Raw genomic sequence first — 26,156 nt, 5'->3', positions numbered from 1 at the left:
CAGACTCCGCCCGTACTCTTAAGGGAGCCGGGCTTCATCCTCGACGCCAACGACTGCAACCGCAAGCAGACTCCGCCCGGACTCCTATGGGAGCCGGGCTCCGTCCTCAACAACGGCTGCTGAGAACTCCGCCCGAACTCCTACGGGAGCCGGGCTCCGCCCGCAACTTCAGCTCCGAGAGGGTTCCGCCCGGACTCCCCCGGAAGTCGGGCTCCACCCACGACCCCAACCGCCAGGAGGACCTCTCCCGGACCTCTACAGAAACCGGGCTCCGGCCGCTGCCGAGCTTCAATCAACAGATCCGCACCCCCTGGCAGGCCACCAAAACGGCCACGACCCTGCTCCACTTCCTGTGGCGGATTCCGCGCAGTTCCATCATTCCCTGACAGGCCGCAGTAACCATCGCCACCCTGCTCCACTTCCTGTGGCAGATTCCGCACAGCTCCACTACCCCCTGGCGGGCCACAATAACGGCCACGAACCTGCTCCACCTCCTGCGACGGATTCCATGTGATTCTCCCATCCGCTGGCGAGTCACGACAACGGACGCTGCTCCACCCCTCGTAACAGATTCCACGTGGCGAGCCACGATGATGGCCACGCATCTACTCCACTATCCTTTGCAATCAATTCCCCTGATCATGGGCGGCCCACTACCAGACGGTTACAAACGTCGCCATCAATCCGTTGCCTCCTCCGCCTATAAAAGGGGGACCCAGATATGTTATTCTTTAAGCTCATTTTCTTATCCCAAAACTCTGCTAAATTCTCCGTTCGAGCATTCCATTCTTGTTGAGGCAGAGAACTGACTTGAGCGTCGGAGGGTCTTGCCGGAGCAACCCCACCTCCGGTTTAGACTTCCCTTGCAGGTCCCGGCGGCGACCGCGGCTTCTCCGACTCCAGCTTCTCCGGCGCAAGCAGATTTTTGCACCAACAATATATATTTCAAAAGAAGTTCTAATGTTATTGAAGAGATAATTGATAAAGAAGAAGAAGATGAAGAATTGAATGATGAGAACCACAATAATGATATGGAGGATAACTTTTTGGGACTTTGATTTACCTCTAAATTAATTTGAAAATTGAAACTTAAAATCTTTTAAGTTTGGATTGTATTAAGTAGTTAGTTTAAGTTTGACAATTTCATTTTATGGCTCTAAGAATTGAGATATGAAACTTTGATAGGTTGATTTGAGCTCAAATTGAATATGAATTCAGTTTATATTACTGTTTATAGGTTTTTTTTTTTGAATTTTGGTGGGTTGGCCGTTTAACCCGCAGCCCATGGTGGGTCGGGTCGGGTCGGGTTGGGATTTTTCCAACCCGTCAGTTAAACGGGCCAGGCCGCCCCGACCCGTTTAGAGGTGGGTCGGGGCGGGTTGGGATGGGCTGGCTCGTCTTGACAGCTCTAGTCAGGCCCACCCCCTCCCTTCCTTGTACCATTTTGATTGTTATTAATAAATCGGTGGGGGTCCATGCCAAATCTCCCACCATTACAAAGTAATTTTTTATTTTTACAAAAAAAATTCACATTTAGTTTTAATTTTACTCCTTAACTCTTATAATTTATAAAAAAATTATATTTTTAAATTCAAAAAGAAGGGTTAGGCCAGGCTTGGACCGGGCCTGGACAGTGTTGGGCCGTGCCTAGCCCATGAGCCGTGCCGTGCTTGGCCCGCATATCGTGCCAGCCCAGGCCCTTATGGGCCGTGCAGGGCCTGGGCCGCGGGCTTACGACACGGCCTGCGAGCCATGCCAGCCTAGGCCCTTATGGGCCGTGTCGGGCCTAGGCCATGGGCCGTGCTGGGCCTGGGCCATAGGCCACAAGCCCTCAGCTCAGTCCGACTCTTTCTAATAGGCCATGCCTGGCACGTCCCGTTACTATAGCTAACGGGTCATGCCTGACATGACCCTTTTGTGATGGACCGGGCCGTATAATGGGTACCTGGCCCATTGCCCACCTCTGAGTCTGAATAACCAAATTGCAAAATGAGACCCCCCTATGATGAAAGCAAAGAATATTAAACAAAGAATGAAGCAATTTAAGAATAGAAAAAAAGATTAGAAAAAGGACAGATCAGGACTATCCAAAGGTATGCTAAAGGAACACTAGTTCTAAGGCAGGCATGAAAATGGTTCAAGATCCAAGTCAACAAAATTCAACCAGTGAAAAACGACAGTTTATGGTCAAGGGAGAAACTTTGAAGGATTGCAATCGAAATATCTACATGGTGGAAGACAAATTCAACTTGTGTAAGCAAAGATGGAAGAGAATGGTCCTAGAAAGTGGACAAATATTACATCCATGAATGTTTTCTAGGTGTTATATTTAGAACTCATGCACCCCACCATTCGACTAGAAGGTCCACCTATTTGCTCCAGTGCCTAGGCACCTTCTTTCTCTTCTTATTTCAACCTTGTGCACAACTGACCTGGTCATTTCCTTTTTGGTTATGTATGGTTCATGTTAGTGAGAGCAAGTCTTGGTGCAACAGTGAGATTATTGCACCATGACCCGGGTGCCATGCATTTATAACATGGAATCAAGTGAACTTTGGTGCATCAAAAAAGTTGCTCCATTGTGACCTAGGTGTAATGGGTTCAAACATGTAAAAAACCACTCTGCATGTGAGGTAAGGTTAGATACCTGTGACTTTGCCAAACCCTGTAGTGGCAGGAGCCTCATGCATTGGGCTACCCGTTATGTATGGTTCATGTTGGTGTCCTCTTTATCTATCCCTTGATGGTTTTTGGCATGCTAAAAGGCTATAAACATTAATTTGATCATGCTTGCTAATCAACCAAGCCTTATTCGATGCTAGCACCATTTTTTTCTTAAACTTGGTGTATTCTTGTAGACAACCCTACATAGCCACATGTAGTGGATCACAAGTGTCAAAGTTGACTGTATTAGATTTTTTTCAACCAATGTTCACATCAATTTTCAACATCATTGACGTTATCTAGTTGTGCACATATCTATCCCATGTCCATAGATCCTTTCTTAACTCACATGGCACTGTACCTCAGCATCAAACAAATGATGTCAAACAAACATAAATGATTTCAGTAAACTACTTCAATATAGAAAATAATTGCTAAGATCCATCTATATAACTATATCAAGTCCCTCATGGCATCACATTTAAGAACCTTATTAATGCACTTTACTCCCCACATGTTTGTTCCACCCTCCATTAATCAAAATCTCATCTTTATTGGTCTACAATCTAATGCTGTAGGTCAACCATTACCCCTTCTCTTGACTTTCTCCTTCTTCCCCATATACAATCTTAACAACTGCTAATCTAGGGATACAACTCACCATGCATCTGAATTCCCAGCCACTAAAGTTGATAGTGCAACTTAACTGAAGTGATCAGATGACCTCCAAGGGGCATTTCTCAAAGAATAAAGATACACTGATGGCAGAAGACCATAGCTGCTCTTGCCTTCTGAGGAAAACAAAGTCAAAGTTGGTCATTTAACTCATAACTTCACTGGTGCAATGTACTTTGGTAAATTTGATTACTAATGTCCACCTTTTCCGGAGGCGGCAAGTAGAATCTGGTAATATTGACGATCAGCCCAACCCCTTCCTGAAACTTATTATTGTCATGCCCCAAATTCAGGACATAGCACGGCCATGCTATCGAGGATGCAGCCCATGATAACATGGAGACAATATTCATTATCTTAAATAGAATAAAAGATATATTTTAAGAAGATAAATACATCACAAATAAAAAGTAATAAAGAGATCCAATTCAAATCATTAATTAAATCAAGACTGATTCAGGGCATGTAAATCTAAAATCAAATACCAAATCCATATCTCAGAATTCATAAATAGTTAACTACAAGTCCATTATTATCCAATAAATTAAGTTTCAACTATAAAATTTTCAAACTTACTACGCAGACCCTAACTTATTCTTCTGTAAAACAAAAAGAAAAATAAAAAGATATAAGCTATACTTGCTCCGTACGTAAAACCTACACCTCCTTTATCAGATCAAGCATAAGTTTTTTCTATGATGATGCAACATTTAGAAAATAATAAATATTACAAAAATAAAGCATTTCGTAAAGTATAAAATAAAATAAGTCATAAAGATAATCATACATGCATAAATCATGAATATTTTATAAACTTGATTCGTAAGTTATTCTTGTCAAATATTTGTGTCATGTTTTAAAATATTGCTCATAGATATTTGTGCTATGATCATTTTATACCCGTGATAGGGTTAGTGTTCTTAATCGACAGAGTTCTTGTTTCATATGCCAATTTTATACCGACTAGCAAAGCCTATGTTCGTATGGATGCTAGCTTCGGATGTCGATTTTTCTAATTTTAGAGATTTTTACATAGCCATCTGAGAACTTTTGAAATTTTTATATCTTTTTCTTAAAACATACATATATATATATATATATGAAAAAATCATAAAACTCATGCTTCATAAATATATTATGTTCATAAACATATTTATGGAGTCATTGTTATAACAAAACATGATTTTTCATATCTCATATGTTGATTTTTTTTTTATGAAAAAATGATTTCAATAGTAATAACTCATTTGTATGAAAAATATAATAATCTCAAAATAAATAAAGAGCATAAGATCTATTTATCTTGAACATTCTAGATCTTCAAACTTCGTTAAGTAAACCTGTTAATCCTATTTAAAATATCAAAAATATAATCAATTTCTATCCAATGAATTCAATAAGGAAAGAGAACTTTTGATTTAATGGTCGGTCCAATAGGCTGCTCGGGCATCGGGGCAATTCAAGATTTCTTAGCCGAAGGTCGGATCTAAATGACTGGATCAAGAAATCGTGAAGCACAGATTGGATCAAAACCAAGATCGATCAACAAGATTCATTAATAGTGGATTTTAAAGATACTCGACATGACTGGGGTGAGGTTGACATATTGCACAAATATCAAAATGATTTCGGATCTCTTTAGAAAGATCATCTCAAGTTCATATTGGCATCTATGGATTAAAAAGAGAGAGAAATAGAGAGTAGAGAGAGAAACCCTAGAGAGGAGAGAAAGACACAAGAGAGGAAAGAGACAACTCTCTCCACTTCTTTTCTTTCTTTCTTCTTTTCTTTTCCTCTTCCCTTCTTTGGCCGAATAGGGGAGCAAAGGCGGTGGTGGCTGGTGGCCTGGAAGACCGACAGCAGATGGCGATGTAGGCGGCCGGTGGTGGTGGAGCAAGGGATGGCCAATGGCAAGTGGTCAGCCAACAAAAAACATCAAAAACAAGGCCAAATTGAGGCCTTTGCTCAATTATCCTTGGATCCCAACTCCCTCACCGATGGGGGTCCAGCATAGACCAAAGACCACCATAGGGAAGAGGTCAGGATCTTTAGTGATGGGCCCCATGTTGGACATGGCCGAAAAAAGAAGAAAAGATAAGCCAAAAAAAAGAAAATTTTTTTCATAGTTTTCCAGCAAAACTAATGATCGATGGCAATGTGCAAGGCCATAGAAAGAATGGGAGGGGAACAAGGAGGTGGGATTTGAGTCTTACCTTGGCTTCAGTAAGCTCTCAGCTTCAGTAAGCTCTCAGCTTCAATTTTCGATGGGCACGGTGCTAGGGAAATCAGCAAAACAGGGAAGAAAGGAGGAAAGAGAGAGTAAGAAGGGGGCAATGATGGTCGATGATGAAAGGCTTGAAGGAGGTTTGGGGTCCTTTATATAGGGCAGAGGCTAGGGTTCTCTAGCCTCCGACAATGTCCAAGGAGGAGGAGAAGTCCTTCTCCATGTCAAATAGGGGCTCTGCCCCTATTAAAAAGGAGCAGGCCTTCGGGCCTTGCTCCTGCCCCCAAGTGGGCCAACGGGCTAGGCCAGTCAAGTGGACTGGGCCCAGGTCATCACAGTTATCCTAAAAAATTGTTCTTATCATGGAAGCCTATCCCCAAATGAGGACATGGTTGTTGTTAGATGTATGTCCCAGAAGCTAATCTAGCTAATAGATTGTAATACTTCTAGGGCACAATTTTATACTTAATACATTGATTTGATCAATAAATGGATAAATTTTATTTTCATTCAAGTGTGATGTGTCCTTGAATCGTCCATGGAATTAAAACTTCGATACATATTCTCAAAGTATTGAGAATTAGAGGCATGTATAATTAATTCATAAATACTTTCGATCATAGTATCATCATGAGGACGGTGATCTATCCGGATAGACTGACGTACAGATCGCTTCCTTCGGGATAGATAAGTCTCTGATCTATAGTGTAAAGATATTGAGCAACAAGTGCAAGTAGTTATTAGAGAACTAATACTGAGCGTAACCATACGAGAGATCACTTGGATTTCTACTCGATCGTCAGTGATTGTCTCGATGCTGTAGTTGTATAAATAATCCTTTGACCTGCAATGGTATGACTGCTCGCAGTGAGACTGCTGGAGTTTGACTGACACATAAACATGACCTCATTGAGATCTTGTAGTGAATATGACGACAGTTAGTCCACTGTAAGAGTAGGATGCGCATCTAGATGAAATCTATCGATCTTGATAGAGAGAAATAGTCCTATAAAATTTGAAAGGCTAAATCCAAGAGTCTGTGGCCACAACAGTGTGATTGATGAAAAAGAATTTCTATGAGGATCACAATTGGATTTGAGCTGATCGAATCTATCATATGACTGATGATGAGGTTTGACGATTTATTCATGACCTGCCATCTAGTCGGGACATGATAAACGAACTGAATCACATGTTAACTACATCTTGAGATTTTTTTGGTTTTACTGGGTTGCTACTACATACTGTTAGGTGCCACTGGTAGATTGTGAGAGCTCACTAGATTGCTCAGAATCGATAATCCTTGATGAGTTAAAGTGGAATTATTTTGACCCATTGAAAAGAGTTTCAATGATACTTTGATAAAGATCATTGTATACTCATTATCAGATAGAATTAAACCTATGAGGTCACACAACAAAGAGATTAGATCTGGAATAAGCAATTGGGCTTATAAAGTCTCAATTGAATTTAGAAAAATCCTATTGAATTTAGGATAACCTTGCTAGCACATGGTTGGATCCAATTTCCTCTTTGCACTTGAATTACTTATTGAATAAGATTAATTTAAGTTAATTACTTGCTAATAACCTTAATGAATTAGATTCATTGAGCTCCAATATTGGGTGCCTAAAGTTTTGGATCATATGGATTGAGGGATCAAATCCTTAATCAATTTAATTAATTATTTGGATGGGGCGCCACTTAATTTGATCAAGTTAGGCGTATCCACCTATATGAGGGCGTGTGGACCAGACTGAGGCATCCTATAAGTGCCATGTGGCGTATTCAAAAGTAGATGCAAAGGCTCCAATAGTTGGCGCCTAATGGATCTCCTAAAGGGGGTCAAATAACTAAGGGAATAAGGATTTTAATACAAGTAGGACTTGTATAAAGGGGCTATTTGGTTTTGAATAGGATTCAAACCTTTAACCTATTTAAAAGGATCTTTTTAAAGCTCTTTATCTCGATTTCCAGCAGCCCATGCCTCCCATAAGAGCTCCCCACGCCCCCTTTCTCTTCTCCCTCTCTTCTCTCTTAAGGTTCCAATGCCCAAAGGTGTTGGGCATCCCATATCTCCACGCCCAAAAGAGCTTGGGCGTCCCCTTGCTTGCTGGTTTCCAAACCTTGATTGCTTCATAATCAAGGAAGAAGAGCAAGAGAAGAAGAGAAAAGATCAAGGAAAGAATCAAAGAGTTGATCACGATCCAGGCTTCGTTCAGATTCGCAGGAAGATTGTTCTTAGTGAAGAAAGATCAATACTAAAGAGGACTGTTCCAGGTGATCTTGAGTGGATACCTATAAAGGCCAGACACTTGCCGGCTAAAGGAGAACCTACTCTCTTCAGATCCAGATTTGAAAAAAAAAATTATGAAATAGGTATTTGATTCGATCACATATTAAACTTCAGCATAAAATTCAGCATGTGCTCAATTTCAACATATGAAGTAATCCTTGTGTTCTATGTTTAATGCATGCATGATTTAAATTAAAAGAAGTTTTAATCTTCTATTCTGCTGTGTTGTTTAGAAAAAATTTTGAAACATACATGCATGCCCCTATATGAAATTCCAACAGTGGTATCAGGGCCACGAATTTTATCTACATGAAATTGACATACATATTTTGAAAAGAGCTTCAAAATCTAATTTTCTTGATACATGAGATGTATAGATGATTGCTTTGAATCTAAAATCTATTTTAGATTTAATTTTCAGTTCATATATTTGATATGAAAAGACATGCATAGATCTAAAATTTATTTTAGATTGATTTCTAGTTCATGTATATGTGATATGTTGATGCATGCATAAATCTGAAAATTAATTTGACATGATTTATGATTCATATATAAGATATATGATTACATATTAAAATCTGAAAATTATTTTTAAAATGATTCATGATTTGTATATGAGATATATGAAATCATATCATGATCTGAATTTTGTTTAGATCTGAATTTTGTATGCATATATGAGATATATGCTTATATATTAAATCTGAAAATTAGTTTCATGATTTAAAACTTATCTTTCATGCAAAGAATTTAGATCTGAAATTTAGTTTTGGAATCTAAAATTTGTGTTTGTGCATGAGAATTTTGATCATGAGAAAATCAAAAATTAGGTCATGTATTTAGATTGCATCTAGGACTTTTGATTTGAACATAATGGATCCAATTTGATTAAGTAATTGATCAATCCAAATCAAATGTTGATTAGGATTAGGTCAATTAAGTTATAAGATCATATAATTATTGTTGATCAAATCGATTAAATCCCATATTAGATCAGTTAATCTAAGGACCTAATTCGGCTCGATGGCTTGAGCCTGATTCGCTTAAGCTAACATATTTGGATCAATTGACCTATTGGTGTCTAAGGTAAGTAATTGAGAGTGGTTATTTAATTGATTTCATTTGTTGGTCCGATCAATTTATTGGTGTCTAAAGAAAGCAACGGGGGATCTCCATCGATCTCCACTTATCTAACCAATTTGGAAGATTTGAGTCTTGAATAAGGTTGCTTGACGGCTTGTTTAGTCCATACCAATTAGATCAATCATATGATGACTGATTAGATGAGACAACCTAAACTTCTCCATAAATATTAAGTCCATAGGTCTTCCACCGTTGTAGATGTGCGGGCGTGCTACTGGTGTTGATTGTTCTCAGCTGGTCACAATGGTCCAGTTACACCGGGAACACGCAACCACTCTATTAGTAAGAGTTGCTCCAGGGTAAGGATGGAGTTGGACCCAATAACTGTTAGGTGAGGGTCTCAATGACGGCCTTGCACCTGCTTGTGAACGGTGGGTCGGACTTAACTAAGGAGTGTGGTTAATAATTGTTAGGTGAGCCCACATGACTTAGAAACCAAGTCGCTGCAACATGCTTAGAGAAGCATCTGGACAAAAGTTGCCCACGCATCAGTGTACGTGTTACCAATAACTGTTAGGTGAGGTACATGCATCAGTGGGACCACAGCACCCACTAGGAATCCAGTTGTCGCGTTGGAATTTTCGTTTCCCACCCGGAGAGTGGAGGGATCCAAAAAATTAGTGAGAGTTATTGTTTGCTTTTTAAAATCTCTAGAACCAATAAAAAGTTAAAAGTATAAAAGTCTAACTTGAATCTCTACTCTTGTAGTTAAATAATATCAGCTTCAAACCCCCTAGCCCGCATCCTTGAATCCAATCATTTGACCGAAACAAACTATAAAGACTGGCTAAAAAATCTCATGATTGTCCTGATTTAAAAAAAAACTAGGTCATGTACTCGATCAGGAACCCTAGTGTTACCAAACCGTCCTGCTGCTGACAAAAAACAGCTTATGAAAATGGACAAATGAAGACAGTCGGGTCAAGTGCTATGTACTACATCCATGTCAAATGAGTTGCAGAACCAGATGAGCATATACCCACTGTCAGGGCTATGATCACTCACCTATAAGAGTTGTATAGTGAGCAGAGCCGTACAGCGCGCTTCAAAGTGTCCAAAGACTTCAATTTAAAGATGTGCGAAGGGCAGTCTGTCTATGAGCACTGTATGACAGTGATCAAGAACATGGAGGAGCTTGGAAAGCTCGGGCTTGATATGCAAAAGAAATTACAGATGGATTTGATCCTCCAATCTCTTACGAGTTCATATAGTCAATTTATTGTAAATTTTTATATGAACAAATTTGATTGCACTATATCCGAACTGGTCAACATATTGTCATTACTGAGAGAACCTTGAAGAGTTCAGGGGCACTATTCTCGCTATGGAGCGGACTTCTTCTAAGAGAAAGTCTGGTTGAAAGAAGAAGACTAAATTTGCTAAAAAGCAGAAGAAAGAGAGCAAACCAAAGAAAGACGTTCCAAAGAAGGCTGAAGCAAAGGAAAAGTATTTCCACTGTGATGCTGAAGGCCACAGGAAGAAGAGCTGTCCACTCTATCTGGAGAGCCTAAAGACCAAAAAGGATGATAAACCTTAAGAAGGTATGCTCATAATAGAATATAACCTTATGATTTTTTTACTTCTAGTTAGATATTAGACTCTGATTCGAGTGCTCATATATGTACTTTAATGCAGGATCTTATAGAAAGTAGAAGGTTGAGGAAAGATGACATGATCCTTCGGATCAGCAATGGAGCAAAAGTTGCTACAGAAGCCGTTGGCACTTATCTTCTTCGTTTACCGTCAGAATTTAAATTAGATTTAAAAACTTATTTTGTTCCTATAGCTAATTGGAATTTGATTTCCATATCTGTGCTAGTACAGGATGGTTTTGATTTTAATTTCAATAAAACTTTTGTTCCATTTATTTACAAAATAAATTGATTGCACATGATCTTTTAATTAACAGTCTTTATCACTTGCATGTTGATGTGAATGTGAATTTAAACGAACAAATAGTGAATGCCATAAGCCAAAAGAGACTCAGAAATAAAATTAATCAAAAGTACTGGTGGCATCATAGGCTAGGCCATATTAGAGAGGACAGGATAAACAAATTGAAAAACGATGAGATCCTTAGCTCTTTTGATTTAGAGTCGTATCCAACTTGTAAATCATGCCTTCAAAAAAAATGACCAAGTTACCCTTTGTGGGACATGGAGAAAGGGCCACTAAGTTACTTGCCCTGGTACACACTGACATGTGTGGGCCATTTGATGAGTAGGCCAGGGATAGTTATAGCTACTTCATCACCTTTACCGATGATCTGTCACAATACAGATATGTGCTGTTGAAATTCGGGTTTTGAAGTATGCATATGTTTCAAAACTTAATTTTCTAAACACCACAGTGGAGAATAAAGATTAAAATAATTTTAATCTGAATTTTGCATGCATAAAAATATAAAACCACATGGATCTATTTCATATACTGAAATTGATATATGCTGAAATTTAGATTGTGATCAAATCACAAACCTGTTTCGCAATCTCTTTCTTCAAATCTGGATATGGAAGAGACAAGGCTCTCTGTTAGCCGCACAAATATCTGGCCTCTACGAGTATCCACTCGGGATCAGTCTGAAACAGCCCTCTATAATCTGAATTTTGAATCTCCAAAATTCAGCCTACTGAATCTGAACGAAGCCTGGATCGCAATCAACACTTGATCTTTCTTCTTGATCTTCTTCTTCTCCTCTTCTCTAGAGTTTCTTCTTGCTATGTGCTGCTACCAGATGCTAGAAACCAGCAAGGAAGAGGCACCCAAACTCTTTTGGGCATGAACACCTTGGGATGCGCGTCCCAAGGGAAAGGCATGTAGAACGCCCAAAAGAAGAGAAAAAGGAAGAGAGGGCGTGGGGAGAGCCTTTGGATGTGAGGGGCTGCTGGTTTGGATGGTCTTAGGACCTTAGGGGAGGTCCCTTTTATAGGCACAAAGATTGATCCTATTTAATCATATAATACAAATCCTACTTGCATTAGGATTCCTATTAACTTAAATTATCAAACTTACATTAGGAAGCCCATTAGGCGCCAATTATTGGAGCCCTTGCACCCATAAGTAGACACCCTCTTTTGCACTCAAGAGACCTCATATGAAAACCAAAGGCCCTCTAATTAATGGACACGCCCAAATTGATCAAATCAAAGTGACGCCCCATAATAACTATCAAGAAGATTCATAAGAGACTTGCACTCTTAATTTATATGATCCATAACCTTAGACATCCAACAATTGAAGTCTCATGAATCTTATTCATGTAGGTTATTAGCAGGCAATTAAGTTAGAATTATCTTATCAAATAAGTAATCCCAACAGAAAGAAGAATTGGGTCCAACCATGTGCTAACAAGGTTACCATGAACCTAATGGGTTTTTCTAAATCCAATTGACACTTCATAAGCTCAATTACTAATTTCAAGCATGTTCCTTTGTTGTGTGATCTCATAGGTTCAATTCTATCTGATAGTGAGACATACAATGATCTATATCATTGTATCATTGAAACTCTTTTCAATGGGTCGAAACAATTCTACTCTAACTCAATCAAGGATTGTTGATCCAAAACAACCCTAGTGAGCTCTCACAATCCATCAGTGACATCTAACAGTATATAGTGACAATCCAGTAGAACTGAAATAAACCTCTAAGTGTAGTTAACGTGTGATTCAGTACCTCTATCGTGAGTCCCGACTAGATGGCAGGTCATGATAAATCGTCAAATCTCAACATCAGTCATATGATAGATTTAATTAACTCAAGTCCAGATGTGATGTCTATGGAAACTCATTTCCATCAATCACTCTATTGTGACCACAGATTCATGGACTTAGCTTCTCAAATCTCATAGGACCACTCCTCTCTATCAAAATTGATAGATCCTATCTTGATACGCACCTTACTCCTACAATGGACCAACTGTCGCCAATATCCACTACAAGGGCTCATTGAGACCCATATTTATGTGTCAATCAAACTCCAGCAACCTCACTGCAAGCAGTAGTACCATCTCAAATCAAAGAACCAGACACAACTACAGCATCGAGACAATCACTGATGATTGAATAGAAATTCAAGTAATCTCTCGTATGGTCACGCTCAGTGCTAGCTGTTCTCTAACAACCACCCACACTTGTCGCCCCATGTTTCTACACAGTAGATTAGAGATCCATCTATTCCGAAGGAAGTGATTTGTGCGCCAGTCTATTCGGATCTATCATCGTCCTCATGATGATCCTGTGATCGGAAGCCTTTAGGAATCAAATACATGTTCTAATTCTCAACACCTTGAGAGTATGTATCGAAACTAATTCATGGGTTAATCGATTCTACATATGGGACTCAATCGATTTGATCAATAACAATTGTATGATCATTAACTTAATGATCTAACTCAATTCAACACTTGACTCGATTTGACCAATTACTTAATCGAATTAGACCCATATGACTCAAATCAAAAATTTTAGGACCTAATTTGGCTCGTTGATTTGAGCTTGATTTGCTTGAGCTAACCAATTCTGATCAATCGACCTATTGGTGTCTAAGGCAAGTTAATGAGACATGGTTATTTAATTGATTCCGTTAGCCGATCTGGTCAATTCATTGATGTCTAAGGAAGGCAACGGGGGGACCCCCATCGTTCTCTACTTATCTGGCCAATTTAGAAGATTGGATCTTCAATTAGGTTGCTTAGCGGTTTGGTTTAGCCCATCCAGTTAGATCAGTCATATGATGACTAATTAGATGAGACCTAAATCCAAACCTCCCCACAAATATTAAGTCCATAGGTCTTCCATCATTGTAGATGTGCGGACGTGTTACCGGTATTGATTGTTCTCGACTGGTCACAGTGGTTCAGTTGCATCGGGAACACGCAACCACTCTATTAGCAAAGAGTTGCTCCAGGATAAGAATGGGGTTGGGCCCAATAATGTTAGATGAGGAACCCAATGACAGCCTTGCACCTGCTTATGAATGGTGGGTCGGATTTAACTAAGTGTGGGCAATAACTGTTAGGTGAGTCCATATGACTTAGAGACCAAGTGACTGCAATATGCTTAGTGAAGTATCTGGACAAAGAGTTGCCTACGCATCGGTGCACATGTTACCAATAACTGTTAGGTGAGGTGCATATCATCAGTGGGACCGCAGCACCCACTAGGAATCCTTTATAGCGTTAGGATTTCTGTTTTCTTCCACGGGAGTGGAGGGATCGAAAAATTAGTGAGAGTCATTATTTGCATCTTAAAGTCCCTAGAAGCAAATTAAAAAAATTAAGTACAAAAGTCTAACTTGAATCTCTACTCTTGCAGTTAAACCATTATGTCAGCCTCAAATCCTCTAGCTCGCATCCTTGAAACCAATCGGTTGACCGGTAATAATTACAAAGACTGGCTCAGAAATCTTAAGATTATTCTGATATTAGAAAAATTAAGCCATGTTCTCGATCAGGATCCCATTGTGTTACCAAACTGTCCTACTACTGAGCAGAGAGCTGCTTTTGAGAAGTGGACGGATGAAGATAGTCAGATCAAGTGTTATGTGCTGGCGTCCATATCAAACGAGTTGCAAAGCCAGCAGAGTATATGCCCACTGCCCGAGCTATGATCACTTACCTGCAAGAGTTGTATGGTGAGCAAAGCCGTACTGTGCGTTTCGAAGTGTCCAAGAGACTCTTCAATCTCAAAATACGCAAGGGGCAGTCTGTCCATGAGCACTGTATAACAGTGATCAAGAACATTAAGGAGCTTAAGAAGCTCGGGCTTGATATGCAAAAAAAATTGCAGATGAATCTGATCCTTCAATCTTTTACTAGTTCATATAGTCAATTCATCGTGAATTTTCATATATACAAACTTAACTGCACTATTCCCGAATTTGTCAACATGTTGGTCACAACAGAGGGTACCTTGAAGAGTTCAAGGGGTACTATTCTCACTGTGAACCGGACTTCTTCCAAGAGAAAGTCTGTTGGAAGGAAGAAGGCTAAATCCGCAAAGAAGCAGAAGAGAGAGAGCAAGCCAAAGAAGGATGGTCCAAAGGCGACTGAGGCAAAGCGAAAGTATTTCCACAGTCATGCTGAAGGCCACTGGAGGAAGAACTGTCCGAAATACCTGGAGAGCCTGAAGACCAAAAAGGATGATAAACCTTCCGAAGGTATGCTCGTAATTGAATTTAACTTTACGGTTTCTTCTACTTCTAGTTGAGTATTGGACTCTGGCTCGAATACTCATATATGTACCTCAATGCAGGATCTGATAGAAAGTAAGAGATTGAAGGAAGGTGACATGATCCTTCGGATTGGCAATAGAGCAAAGGTTGCTGCAGAGACCGTTGGCAGTTACCCTCTTCGATTACCGTCTGATGTTAGATTAGATTTGAAAGACTGTTATTATGTTCCTGTAGCTAGTCAGAATTTAATTTCCGTGTCTGTGCTAGTACAAGAAGGTTTTAAAATTTATTTCAATAAAGACTTTTGTTTCATTTATTTACGAAATAAATTGGTTGCACGGGATCTTTTAATTAACAGTCTTTATCACTTGCATGTCGATGCGAATGTGAACCTAAACGAGCAAATAATGAATGCTGTAGGCTAAACAAGATCCAGAGATGAAGTTAATCAAAAGTACTTGTGGCACCATAGACTAGGCCATATTGGAGAGGACAGGATAAACAGACTAGAGAAAAATGGAATCCTTGGCTCTCTTAACCCAAAGCCGTATCCAGCTTGTGAATCCTGCCTTCGAGGAAAGATGGCCAAGTTACCCTTTGTAGGACACGAGGAAAGGCCACAGAGCTACTTGCCCTAGTACACACCGACGTGTGTGGGCCATTTGATGTGCAGGCTAGAGGTGGTTACAGCTACTTCATTACCTTTACCGATGATCTGTCTAGGTATGGATATGTGTATCTCATGAAATACAAGTCTGAGACCTTTGAAAAGTTCAAAAAATTCAAGCATAAAGTAGAAAAGCAGACAGGCAAACCTGTTAAGGTTCTTCGATCTGATCGAGGAGATGAATACTTTAGTCAAAAATTTCTGAGATATCTTAAGGACAATGGCATAGTCTCTCAGTGGATCCCTCCTGGAACACCTCAACTCAACGGGATATCCGAAAGGAGGAACAGGACCCTATTGATATGGTCAGATCCATGATGAGCTTCACTGATCTACCCTTATTTCTTTAGGGACATGCTTTGTTAACTGCCATTCACTTGTTGAATAGGGTTCCTTCAAAGTCCGTTCCTACCACACCGTATGAGATATGGTTCAGTAAGAAGTTGAGTCTGGATTATCTTAAGACTTGGGGATGTCCGGCCTATGTCAAGAGACAGATGGCAGAAAAATTAGAGGATAGATCTATTATAGCTAGTTTTATAGGGTATCCAAAAGAATCTATGGGATACTACTTTTACTTTTCATAAGATCACAATGTAATTGTGAGTCGAAATGCCGTATTCCTAGAAAAATAGTTTATCCAGGATGACGACAGTGGGAGGTTAGTAGAGCTCGAAGAGGTCTCTGAAAATCCTAGAGCTATAGATCCTCAGGAACCTGTAATTCATGAGCCAGTAGTTGATGTTCCTCTACCACCTCGTAGATCTAGCAGGATCTCCCGACCTCCTGTAAGGTACATAGATATGCTTACAGAGGAAGTAAAGAAAATATTCTTTATGGGAGATAGGGATCATGGTGATGATTTCAATATCTTTGACGAGGCGATGTCTAACATCGATTCTGAGAAATGGTTAGATGTTATGAAGTCAGATATTGACTCGATGCAATCGAACCAAATCTGGACTTTAGTGGATCCACCTGAGGGCATTGTACCTATTGGGTGTAAATGGATCTACAAAAAGAAGATAGGTGTCGATGGTAAGGTAAAGACCTATAAAACTAGACTTGTGGCTAAAAATTATAGTCAGCGTGAAGGTATTGACTATCAGGAAACCTTCTCGTCCGTAGCCATGCTAAAATCCATCCGCACTCTGCTTGCTGTTGCAACTTATTACGATTATGAAATCTGACAGATGGATGTGAAAATTGCCTTCCTGAATGGATATCTTGAGGAAGATATCTATATGGAGCAGCCTATGAGTTTCATATTCGGTAATAGTGATTACAGAGTCTGCAAGCTGCAAAGATCTATATACGGATTAAAGCAGGCTTCTCGGAGTTGGAACTATCATTTTGATGAGGCAATCAAATCATCAAAAACGAAGAGGAACTTTGTGTATACAAGAGAGTCAGTGGGAGTGCAATCACCTTCCTCGTACTGTACGTGGATGATATTCTCCTCATTGGAAATAATATTTCCATGCTGACCACGGTCAAAAGATGGTTGTCCAAGAAATTCTCTATGAAAGACCTAGGGAAGCGTCCTATATTCTCGGAATAAAGGTCTATAGGAATAGACCTAAACAGATGCTTGGCCTGTCACAAAAGCTGTACATAGAGAAGGTGCTGAAGAGATTCAGCATGAAAAACTCCAAGAGAGATCTCTTACCTCTTAGGCATGGTCTTAATCTCTCCTCCAAGACAATGTGTTTGACCACATCTGAGGAGATTCAGTGCATGAGTAGGATTCCTTATGCTTCGGCAATAGGAAGCCTCATGAATGCCATGCTATATACTCGACCTGATATTGCCCTTGCTGTGAGTGTCACAAGTAGGTATCAGTCGAATCCAGATGAGGAGTACTGGATAACTATGAAGAACATCCTTAAGTACTTAAGAAAGACTAAAGATCTGTTTTTGATCTTTGGAGGTGATTCTGAGTTGCGATTCGAGGGTGTATTCTTATTCGATTTACTAGAAGGGCTCTGAGTAATCGATCAACGGAGGCTGAGTGTGCTATAGATGTGTAAGACGAATTCTGGTTTTAATGTTAGTTGTAGAACTGGATGTCATGCCATGACACAGTACTGCAAAGACAATGACACCATAGCCCTTGCTAAGGAGCCAAAGTCTCATCAGAAGTCCAAACACATAGAGCATCGATATACACAACTACCTCATATCGAGGTGCGAAGAGTAGACTCTGTGGATAACGTGGCAGACCCACTGACTAAGCAGCTGAGCCAACCGAAAATGGAAGTCCATCTTGAAAAGATGGGACTTACATTTATGGCCAATTGCTTTAGTCCAAGTGGGATATTATTAGATGTATGTCCTAGAAGCCAATATGGCTGACACATTGTAATTAATCTAGCACACAATTTTGTACTTAATATATTGATATGATCAATAAAAGAAAATTCTTTTTTATTCAAGTGTAATATGTCCTTGAATCGTCCATGGAATTAGTTTCGATACATACTCTTAAGGTGTTGAGAATTAGAGACATGTATTTGATTCTTAAAGACTCCCGATCATAGGATTATCATGAGGATGATGATAGATCCGGATAGACTGATGCATAAATCGCTTCTTTAAGATAGATGGGTCTCTAATCTACTATGTAGAGACATAGGGCGACAAGTACGGATGGTTGTTAGAGAACAACTAGCACTGAGCATGATCATACGAGAAATCACTTGGATTTCTATTCAATCGTCAGTGATTGTCTTGATGCTGTAGTTGTGTCTGGTCCTTTGACTTGAGATGGTACTACTAATCGCAGTGAGGCTGCTAGAGTTTGATTGACACATAAACATGGGTCTCAATGAGCCCTTGTAGTGGATATTGGTGATGGTCCACTGTAGGAGTAGGGTGTGCATCAAGATAGGATCTATCAATCTTGATAGAGAGGAGTAGTCCTATGAGATTTGAGAAGCTAAGTCCATGAATCTGTGGCCATAGTAGAGTGATTGATGGAAAAAAATTTTCATAGACATCACATCTGGACTTGAGCTAATCAAATCTATCATATGACTGATGTTGAGGTTTGACGATTTATCCATGACCTGCCATCTAGTCGGGACTCACGATAGAGGGACTGAATCATATGTTAACTACACCTAGAGATTCATTTCAGTTCTACTGGGTTGTCACTATATACTGCTAGGTGTCACTGGTGGATTGTGAGAGCTCACTAGGATTGTTTTGGATCAACAATCCTTGATTGAGTTAGAGTATAATTGTTTCGATCTATTAAAAAGAGTTTCAATGATACAATGATATAGATCATTGTATGTCTCACTACTAGATAGAATTGAATCTATGAAGTCACACAATAAAGGAATCATGCTTGAAATTAGTAATTGAGCTTATGAAGTGTCAATTGGGTTTAGAGAAATCCATTAGGTTCATGGTAACCTTGCTAGTACATGGTTGGATCCAATTCCTCTTTTCGTTGAGATTACTTATTTGATAAGATAAGTCTAACTTACTTGCCTGCTAATAACCTACATGAATAAGATTTATGAGACTCCAATTATTGGGTGTCTAAAGTTATGGATCATATAAATTAAGAGTGCAAGTCCCTTATGAATCTCCTTGATAGTTATCATGGGGCACCACTTTGATGAAAAAGAATTTGCTTTTTTATTGATCATATCAATATATTAAGTACAAAATTATGCCCTAGATTAATTATAATGTGTCAGTCATGTTGGCTTTTAGGACATACATCTAACATGTGCATCTGATGAAACACAAATCTGAAATCTTCAAAAAGTTCAAAGAATTCAAAATGAAATAGAAAAACAAACAGACAAACCCAATAAGTTTCTTCGATCTGATCGAGGAGGTGAATACCTTAGTCAAAAATTTCTAAGATATCTTAAGGATAACAGCATAGTCTCTCAATGAACTCCTTTTGAAATACCTCAGCTCAATGAGATATCTGAAAGGAAGAATAGTATCCTATTAGATATGGTCAGGTCCATGATGAGCTTCACTGATTTACCCTTGTATCTTTAGGGACATGCCTTGTTAACTATAATCCATTTATTAAATAGGGTTCCATCAAAATCTGTTCCTACCACACCATATGAGATATGGCACGGTAAGAAGCCAAGTCTACGTTATCTTAAGATTTGGAGATGTCCGACCTATATCAAGAGATAGATGACTGATAAATTAGAGGATAGATCTGTAATAACTCGTTTTATAGGGTATCCAAAAAAATCAATGGGATACTACTTCCACTTTCCATAGGATCACAATATGATTGTGAGTCGAAATGTCATATTTCTAGAAAAATAGTTTATCCAGAATGGTGATAGTGGAAGGTTAGTTGAGCTTGAAGAGAAGATCTCTGAACAGCAAAGAGCTATAGATCTTCAGAAACCCATTATTCTTAAGCTAGTAATTGATGTTCCTCCACCACCTCGTAGATCTAGCAGGGTCTTCCGACCTCCTGAAAAGTATATGGATATGCTTACGGAAGAAGTAAAAGAAATGTTCCTTATAGGAGATAAGGATCATGACGATGATCCTAATACCTTTGACAAAGCAATGTCTGACATCGATTTCGAGAAATGGTTAGATACAATGAAGTCAAAGATTGACTCGATGCACTCAAACCAAGTATGGACCTTAATGGATCCACCTGAGGGTATAGACCCATTTGGTGTAAATGGATTTACAAAAGAAAAATAGATACCGATGGTAAGGTAGAGACCTATAAAACTAGGCTCATGGCAAAATGTTATAGTCAGTGCGAGGGCATTGACTGTCATAAAATCTTCTCGTCCGTAGTCATGCTGAAATCCATCCGTGCTCTGTTTGTTGTTGCAGCTTATTATGATTATGAAATCTGACAAATGGATGTGAAAACTGCTTTCCTGAATGGATATTTTGAGGAAGATATCAATATAGAGCAACCTTTGAGTTTCACATCTGGTGATGATGATCACAATCTGCAAGCTGTAAAGGTTCATATATGAATTTAAAGTAAGCTTCTCGAAGTTAAAATTTTCATTTTGATGAAGCGATCAAATTATTTGATTTCGTCAAGAACGAAGAAGAACCTTGTGCATACAAAGGGTCAGTGGGAGCGCAATAACATTCTTCGTATTATACATGGATGATATTCTCCTCATTGGGAATGATATTCCTATGCTGACCTCGATCAAAAGATGGTTGTCCAAGAAATTCTCCATGAAAGACCTAGGGGAAGCATCTTATATTGTTAGAATAAAGATATATAGTGATAGATCTAAGAAGATGCTAGGCCTGTCACAAAAGCTGTACATAGAGAAAATGCTGAAGAGATTCAGCATGGAAAACTCTAAAAGAAGACTCTTACCTTTTAGGCATGATATAAGTCTTTTCAAGACGATATGTCCAACCATATCTGAGAAAGTTCAATGCATGAGTAGAATTCCTTATGCCTCGACCATAGAGAGCTTCGTGTATGCCATGCTGTGTACTCGACCTGATATTGCCCTTGCTGTGAGTGTCACAAGCAAGTATCAGTCGAATCCAAACAAGGAGCACTGGATAGCTGTGAAGAACATCCTTAAGTACTTGAGAAGAAAGGATTTGTTCTTGATCTTTGGAAGAGATTTTGAGTTGTGAGTCGAGGGGTATACTGATTCAAACTTCATGTCTAATCCTGATGATAGAAAGTCTACGTCAGGATATGTGTTCACATGCAATAGTGGCGCAATCAGCTGAAAGAGTTTCAAGCAACCCATCATAGCAGATTCAACCACAGCAGTTGAATTTGTCGCTGCTTTGAATGCTGCAAAGGAAGGTTCTAATTCAAAAAGTTTATTGCGGAGCTTGAGTTATGATATCGGATGCCATACCACTTTATTGCGACAACAATGGAGCCATAATACTTGCTAAGAAACTGAGGTCTCATCAAAAATCAAAATACATCGAGCGACGATTCCATATCATATGCGGCTATCTCGAAAAAAAATATATCGCGATGCGAAGAGTAGACTCTACGGACAATGTGGCAGACCCACGGACAGCTAACCAAAGATGGAAGTCCATTTTGAGAAGATGGGACTTAGATTAATGGCCAATTGGCTTTAGTCCGAGTGGGAGATTGTTAGATGTATGTCCTAGAAGTCAATCTGACTGACACATTGTAATACTGACACATTGTAATACTTTTAGGATATAATTTTGTACTTAATATATTGATTTGATCAATAAATGGGCAAGTTTCATTTTCATTCAAGTGTGATGTCTCCTTGAATCGTCCATAAAATTAAAACTTTGATACATATTCTCAAAATATTGAGAATTAAAGGCATGTGTAATTAATTCCTAAATGCTTCCGATTATAGTATCATCATGAGACGGTGATCAATTCGGATAGACCAGCGCACAGATCGCTTCCTTCGGAGTAGATGAGTCTCTGATCTACAGTGCAGAGATACTGAGCGACGAGTACGGATAGTTGTTAGAGAACAACTAGTACTGAGCGTGACTATACGAGAGATCACTTGAATTTCTACTCGATCGTCAGTGATTGTCTTGATCCTGTAGTTGTATGAATGATCTTTTGATCTGCGATGGTATGACTGCTCGCAGTGAGGCTGCTGGAGTTTGACTGACACATAAACATGACCTCATTGAAATCTTGTAGTGGATGTTGGCAACAGTTGGTCTATTATAGGAGTAGGATGCACATCTAGATGGAATCTATCGATCTTGATAGAGAAGAGTAGTCCTATGAAATTTGAGAGGCTAAGTCCGAGAGTCTGTGGCCACAGTAGTGTGATTGATGAAAAAAATTTTTATGAGGATCACAATTGGACTTGAACTGATCGAATCTATCATATGACTGATGATGAGGTTTGATGATTTACCATAACCTGCCATCTAGTCGGGACTGACGATAGAGAGACTGAATCACATATTAACTATACCTTGAGATTCTTTTTCGATTCTACTGGGTTGTCACTACATACTGCTAGGTGTCACTAGTGGATTGTGAGAGCTCACTAAGGTTGCTGAAGATCGACAATCTTTGATGAGTTAGAGTGAAATTGTTCTGATCCATTGAAAAAAGTTTTAATGATACTTTGATAGAGATCATTATATATCTCACTATCAGATAGAATTGAACCTATGGGGTCACACAACAAAAGGATTAGACCTAAAATAAACAATTGGGCTTATGAAGTCTCAATTAGGTTTAGAGAAATCATATTGGGTTCAGGATAACCTTGCGAGCACATGATTGGACCCAATTTTCTCTTTGCACTTGAATTATTTATTTGATAAAATTAATTCAAGTTAATTACCTACTAATAACCTTAATAAATTAGATTTATTGGATTCCAATTATTACGTGCCTAAGATTTTGGATCATATGGATTAAGAGATCAAACCCTTAATCAATTTTCTTAATTATTTGGATGGGGCGCCACTTGATTTGATCAAGTTGGACGTGCCCACCTATACGAGGGCGTGTGGACCAGATTGGGGCGTCTCATAAGTGCCATGTGGCGTGTGCAAAAGTGGGTGCAAAGGCTCCAATAGTTGGCGCCTAATGGATCTCCTAAAGGGGGTCAAATAACTAAGGAATAAGGATTCCTAATGCAAGTAGGACTTATATTAAGGGCTATTTGGTTTTGAATATGATTCAAACTTTTTGCCTATTTAAAGGGACCTTCTCTAAGGCTCCTTACCTCTAATTTTCAGCATCCCACGCCTCCCATAAGAGCTCCCCACGCCCCCTTTCTCTTCTCCCTCTCTTCTCTCTTAAGGTTCCAACGCCCAAAGGTGTTGGGCGTCCCATATCTCCATGCCCAAGAGAAGCTTGGGCGTCCCCTTACTTGCTGGTTTCCAAGCCTTGATTGTTTCATAATCAAGGGAAGAAGAGTAAGAGAAGAAGAAGTGAAAGGATCAAGGAAAGGATCAAAGAATTGATCGCGATCCAGGCTTCGTTCAGATTCGCAGGGAGATGGTTCTTAGTGAAGAAAGATCAATACCAAAGAGGACTGTTCCGGACTGATCCTGAGTGGATACCCGTAGAGGCCGAACATTTGTGCAGCTAAGGGAGAACCTACTCTCTTCCAGATCCAGATTTGAAGAAAGGAATTGCGAAACAGGTATATATTCAATCACATATTCAATTTCAGTATAAAATTCAGTATGTGTTCAATTTCAGCATATGAAGTAGATCCTTATGTTCTATGTTTAATGCATGCATGATTTAGATTAAAAAGAATTTTAATTTTCTATTCCGCTGCGTTATTTAGAAAAATTTTTTTAAAATATATATGTATGTCCCGACATGAAATTCTAACAGTTGTCTTAATGTTTGGCTTTGTGGAGTACGGCACTCAGATCATGTACTTCAGTCAGTGAAGATAAGAAAATTCCGGCAAACACATATCACTAAATGGCATCCAGTTCAACTGTTCTGTTCGCCAAACATACTGAACAGAGTGTGTGAAGAAATTCATGCAATTAATTTCTTAACTAGAGCAGCCATATCTTTTCTAATCAACTCCCATTTCAGCAATATATGCATAACAAGGTTAAGAGTTCAGTAAAAGTGCAGTCTGATTAGGATCATCTTATGTTCCAATTTGAGGCTGTTTTCTTTCCAGAATATGTACAAAGGCTCATATTGTGAATGAGATTCCAAATATATTCAAGAGGGAAACAAAAGTCACCCACAACAATGCTTTATCCATATACAGAGAAACTGGGCAACTTAGGAGATTGCTAAGAAGTAAGATCTATATGGTAAAGATGATTCTGGCACTAGTACATTCAACAGATGAATGAATGACACAACCAATCAGCTAAGGAAAAAATTTGTTGTAGTGGAAGTGTCTAATATAGCAGAACCCAACCTCCATTGTTTCAATGAATTAGGTAGGGCTTGCCCTCCCTTGTTTTTCTGAAAAAATAAATAACAGAAAACAGTTATAAACAGAATAATTAAAACAAAAATATCTCCTATGTTCCTGTCCAGTTTTGGGAATTTGACTCCTAGAAAGCTGAACCAGAGCCAGAACAGCTACCTGCTGAGAAGTTTAGACATTGGTTCTGACAGCTCCAGTACCTCTCCTAATCACCCACACCGAGAAAAGGCAGCATATAAACTCAACAGAAACAAATACAACAAATGATTTCTTGACGAACCTATCACAATGCTTTATTGCTAAACCTAACAGAATATAGCTTGCTCCATAAAGCAAACTACCTACACGATAAGTAGATTGTTACTATCCACTGGAGAGTAAGATCATGAAATAAAAGAATTTACTCTACTAACCATATAGTCTTATTCAACAACTGTTTTGCCCACTATGGGGTGGAGTTCTATAAAGTTTTCCTTTACACATTTTTATATATTATACAGCATGTGAACGTTTTAAAAGAGAAGAAGGTCTTGATAAGGCAGCACCCATAAACAAACAAGTATATGCAGTGTCAGTAGTGTGCCTACTGCCAAAGGAGAATGAACAGAAATAGAGAAACTTTAAATAATAATAACAATAATAATAATAAGGAAAAGGTTCAAGGTAATGCTTACTGGAGCTGGTAAAATTAATTTGCTTACCTAGAATGATTCCTTGAGCACCTCTATAATAAGAACTAGTAAGCGTCCTAAATCTCTCCTGCCCAGCTACAAAACATGAACAAATGATTCAAAAAAAATGAAGGATATGGTTATAAAGTGAAACATATACTTCATTACAAACACAAGAACAATATGTCAAAATTCATATTATCGTTACAAACTTTCCTCAGAAACTCGCAGCATCATTTGCAGAAATTTCAGGGTTTCCAATCTTATATTGTTTGCAGCATGGAACATCACGTCTCAAGAAAGAATTTGGACAAACATGTCATCAGTATATTAAGATATTTCACCAATAAAATGATGATATACATAAAATAGAAATTCACAAGATTACTTCTAACTCATAGAAAAAAAAGACAGAACTGTGAATTGTAATTGTTGCTATATTTCAAAAGTAAGCAATAATGCTAGAAGAATTCTGTAATTTAAATAATTTATCATATGATCTCATTGCATAGAAATGCCTCAAGTTTAGTACTGAAAAGAAGATGACAAATTGAAGGGACATGGAGACAAAAAATAACCATACTAGGACCTAAAAATAGTAAAATTTTGAAAAATGCACCAATATCAGCATCTAATCTTAATATTGGGTTGCTTCAGCAGATTCAGCTATGAGATCTTCCTCTGAAGGAGGTTTATACTTTCCATAATTTCATGCAATCCCCTGTCAACTACTGCCAATGGTCATTGGG

General features: G+C 38.8%; 1 protein-coding gene across 1 annotated transcript in view; it reads right to left on the bottom strand.

Moving 5' to 3' along the window:
* Nucleotides 1–26,156, bottom strand: part of LOC105034506 (ras-related protein RABC2a) — a 48,718-nt gene that overhangs the window by 13,996 nt on the left and 8,566 nt on the right. The window contains exon 3 of the mRNA XM_010909698.3: nucleotides 25,438–25,503. Coding sequence (XP_010908000.2) covers nucleotides 25,438–25,503 — 66 coding nt within the window. The remainder of the gene's footprint in view (nucleotides 1–25,437; nucleotides 25,504–26,156) is intronic.

This window comes from Elaeis guineensis, chromosome 11 (assembly GCF_000442705.2).
Source record: "Elaeis guineensis isolate ETL-2024a chromosome 11, EG11, whole genome shotgun sequence".
Lineage (NCBI taxonomy): Eukaryota > Viridiplantae > Streptophyta > Magnoliopsida > Arecales > Arecaceae > Elaeis > Elaeis guineensis.
The sequence above is the reverse complement of the archived record's forward strand: the minus strand, read 5'-3'. Positions and strand labels throughout refer to the sequence as shown.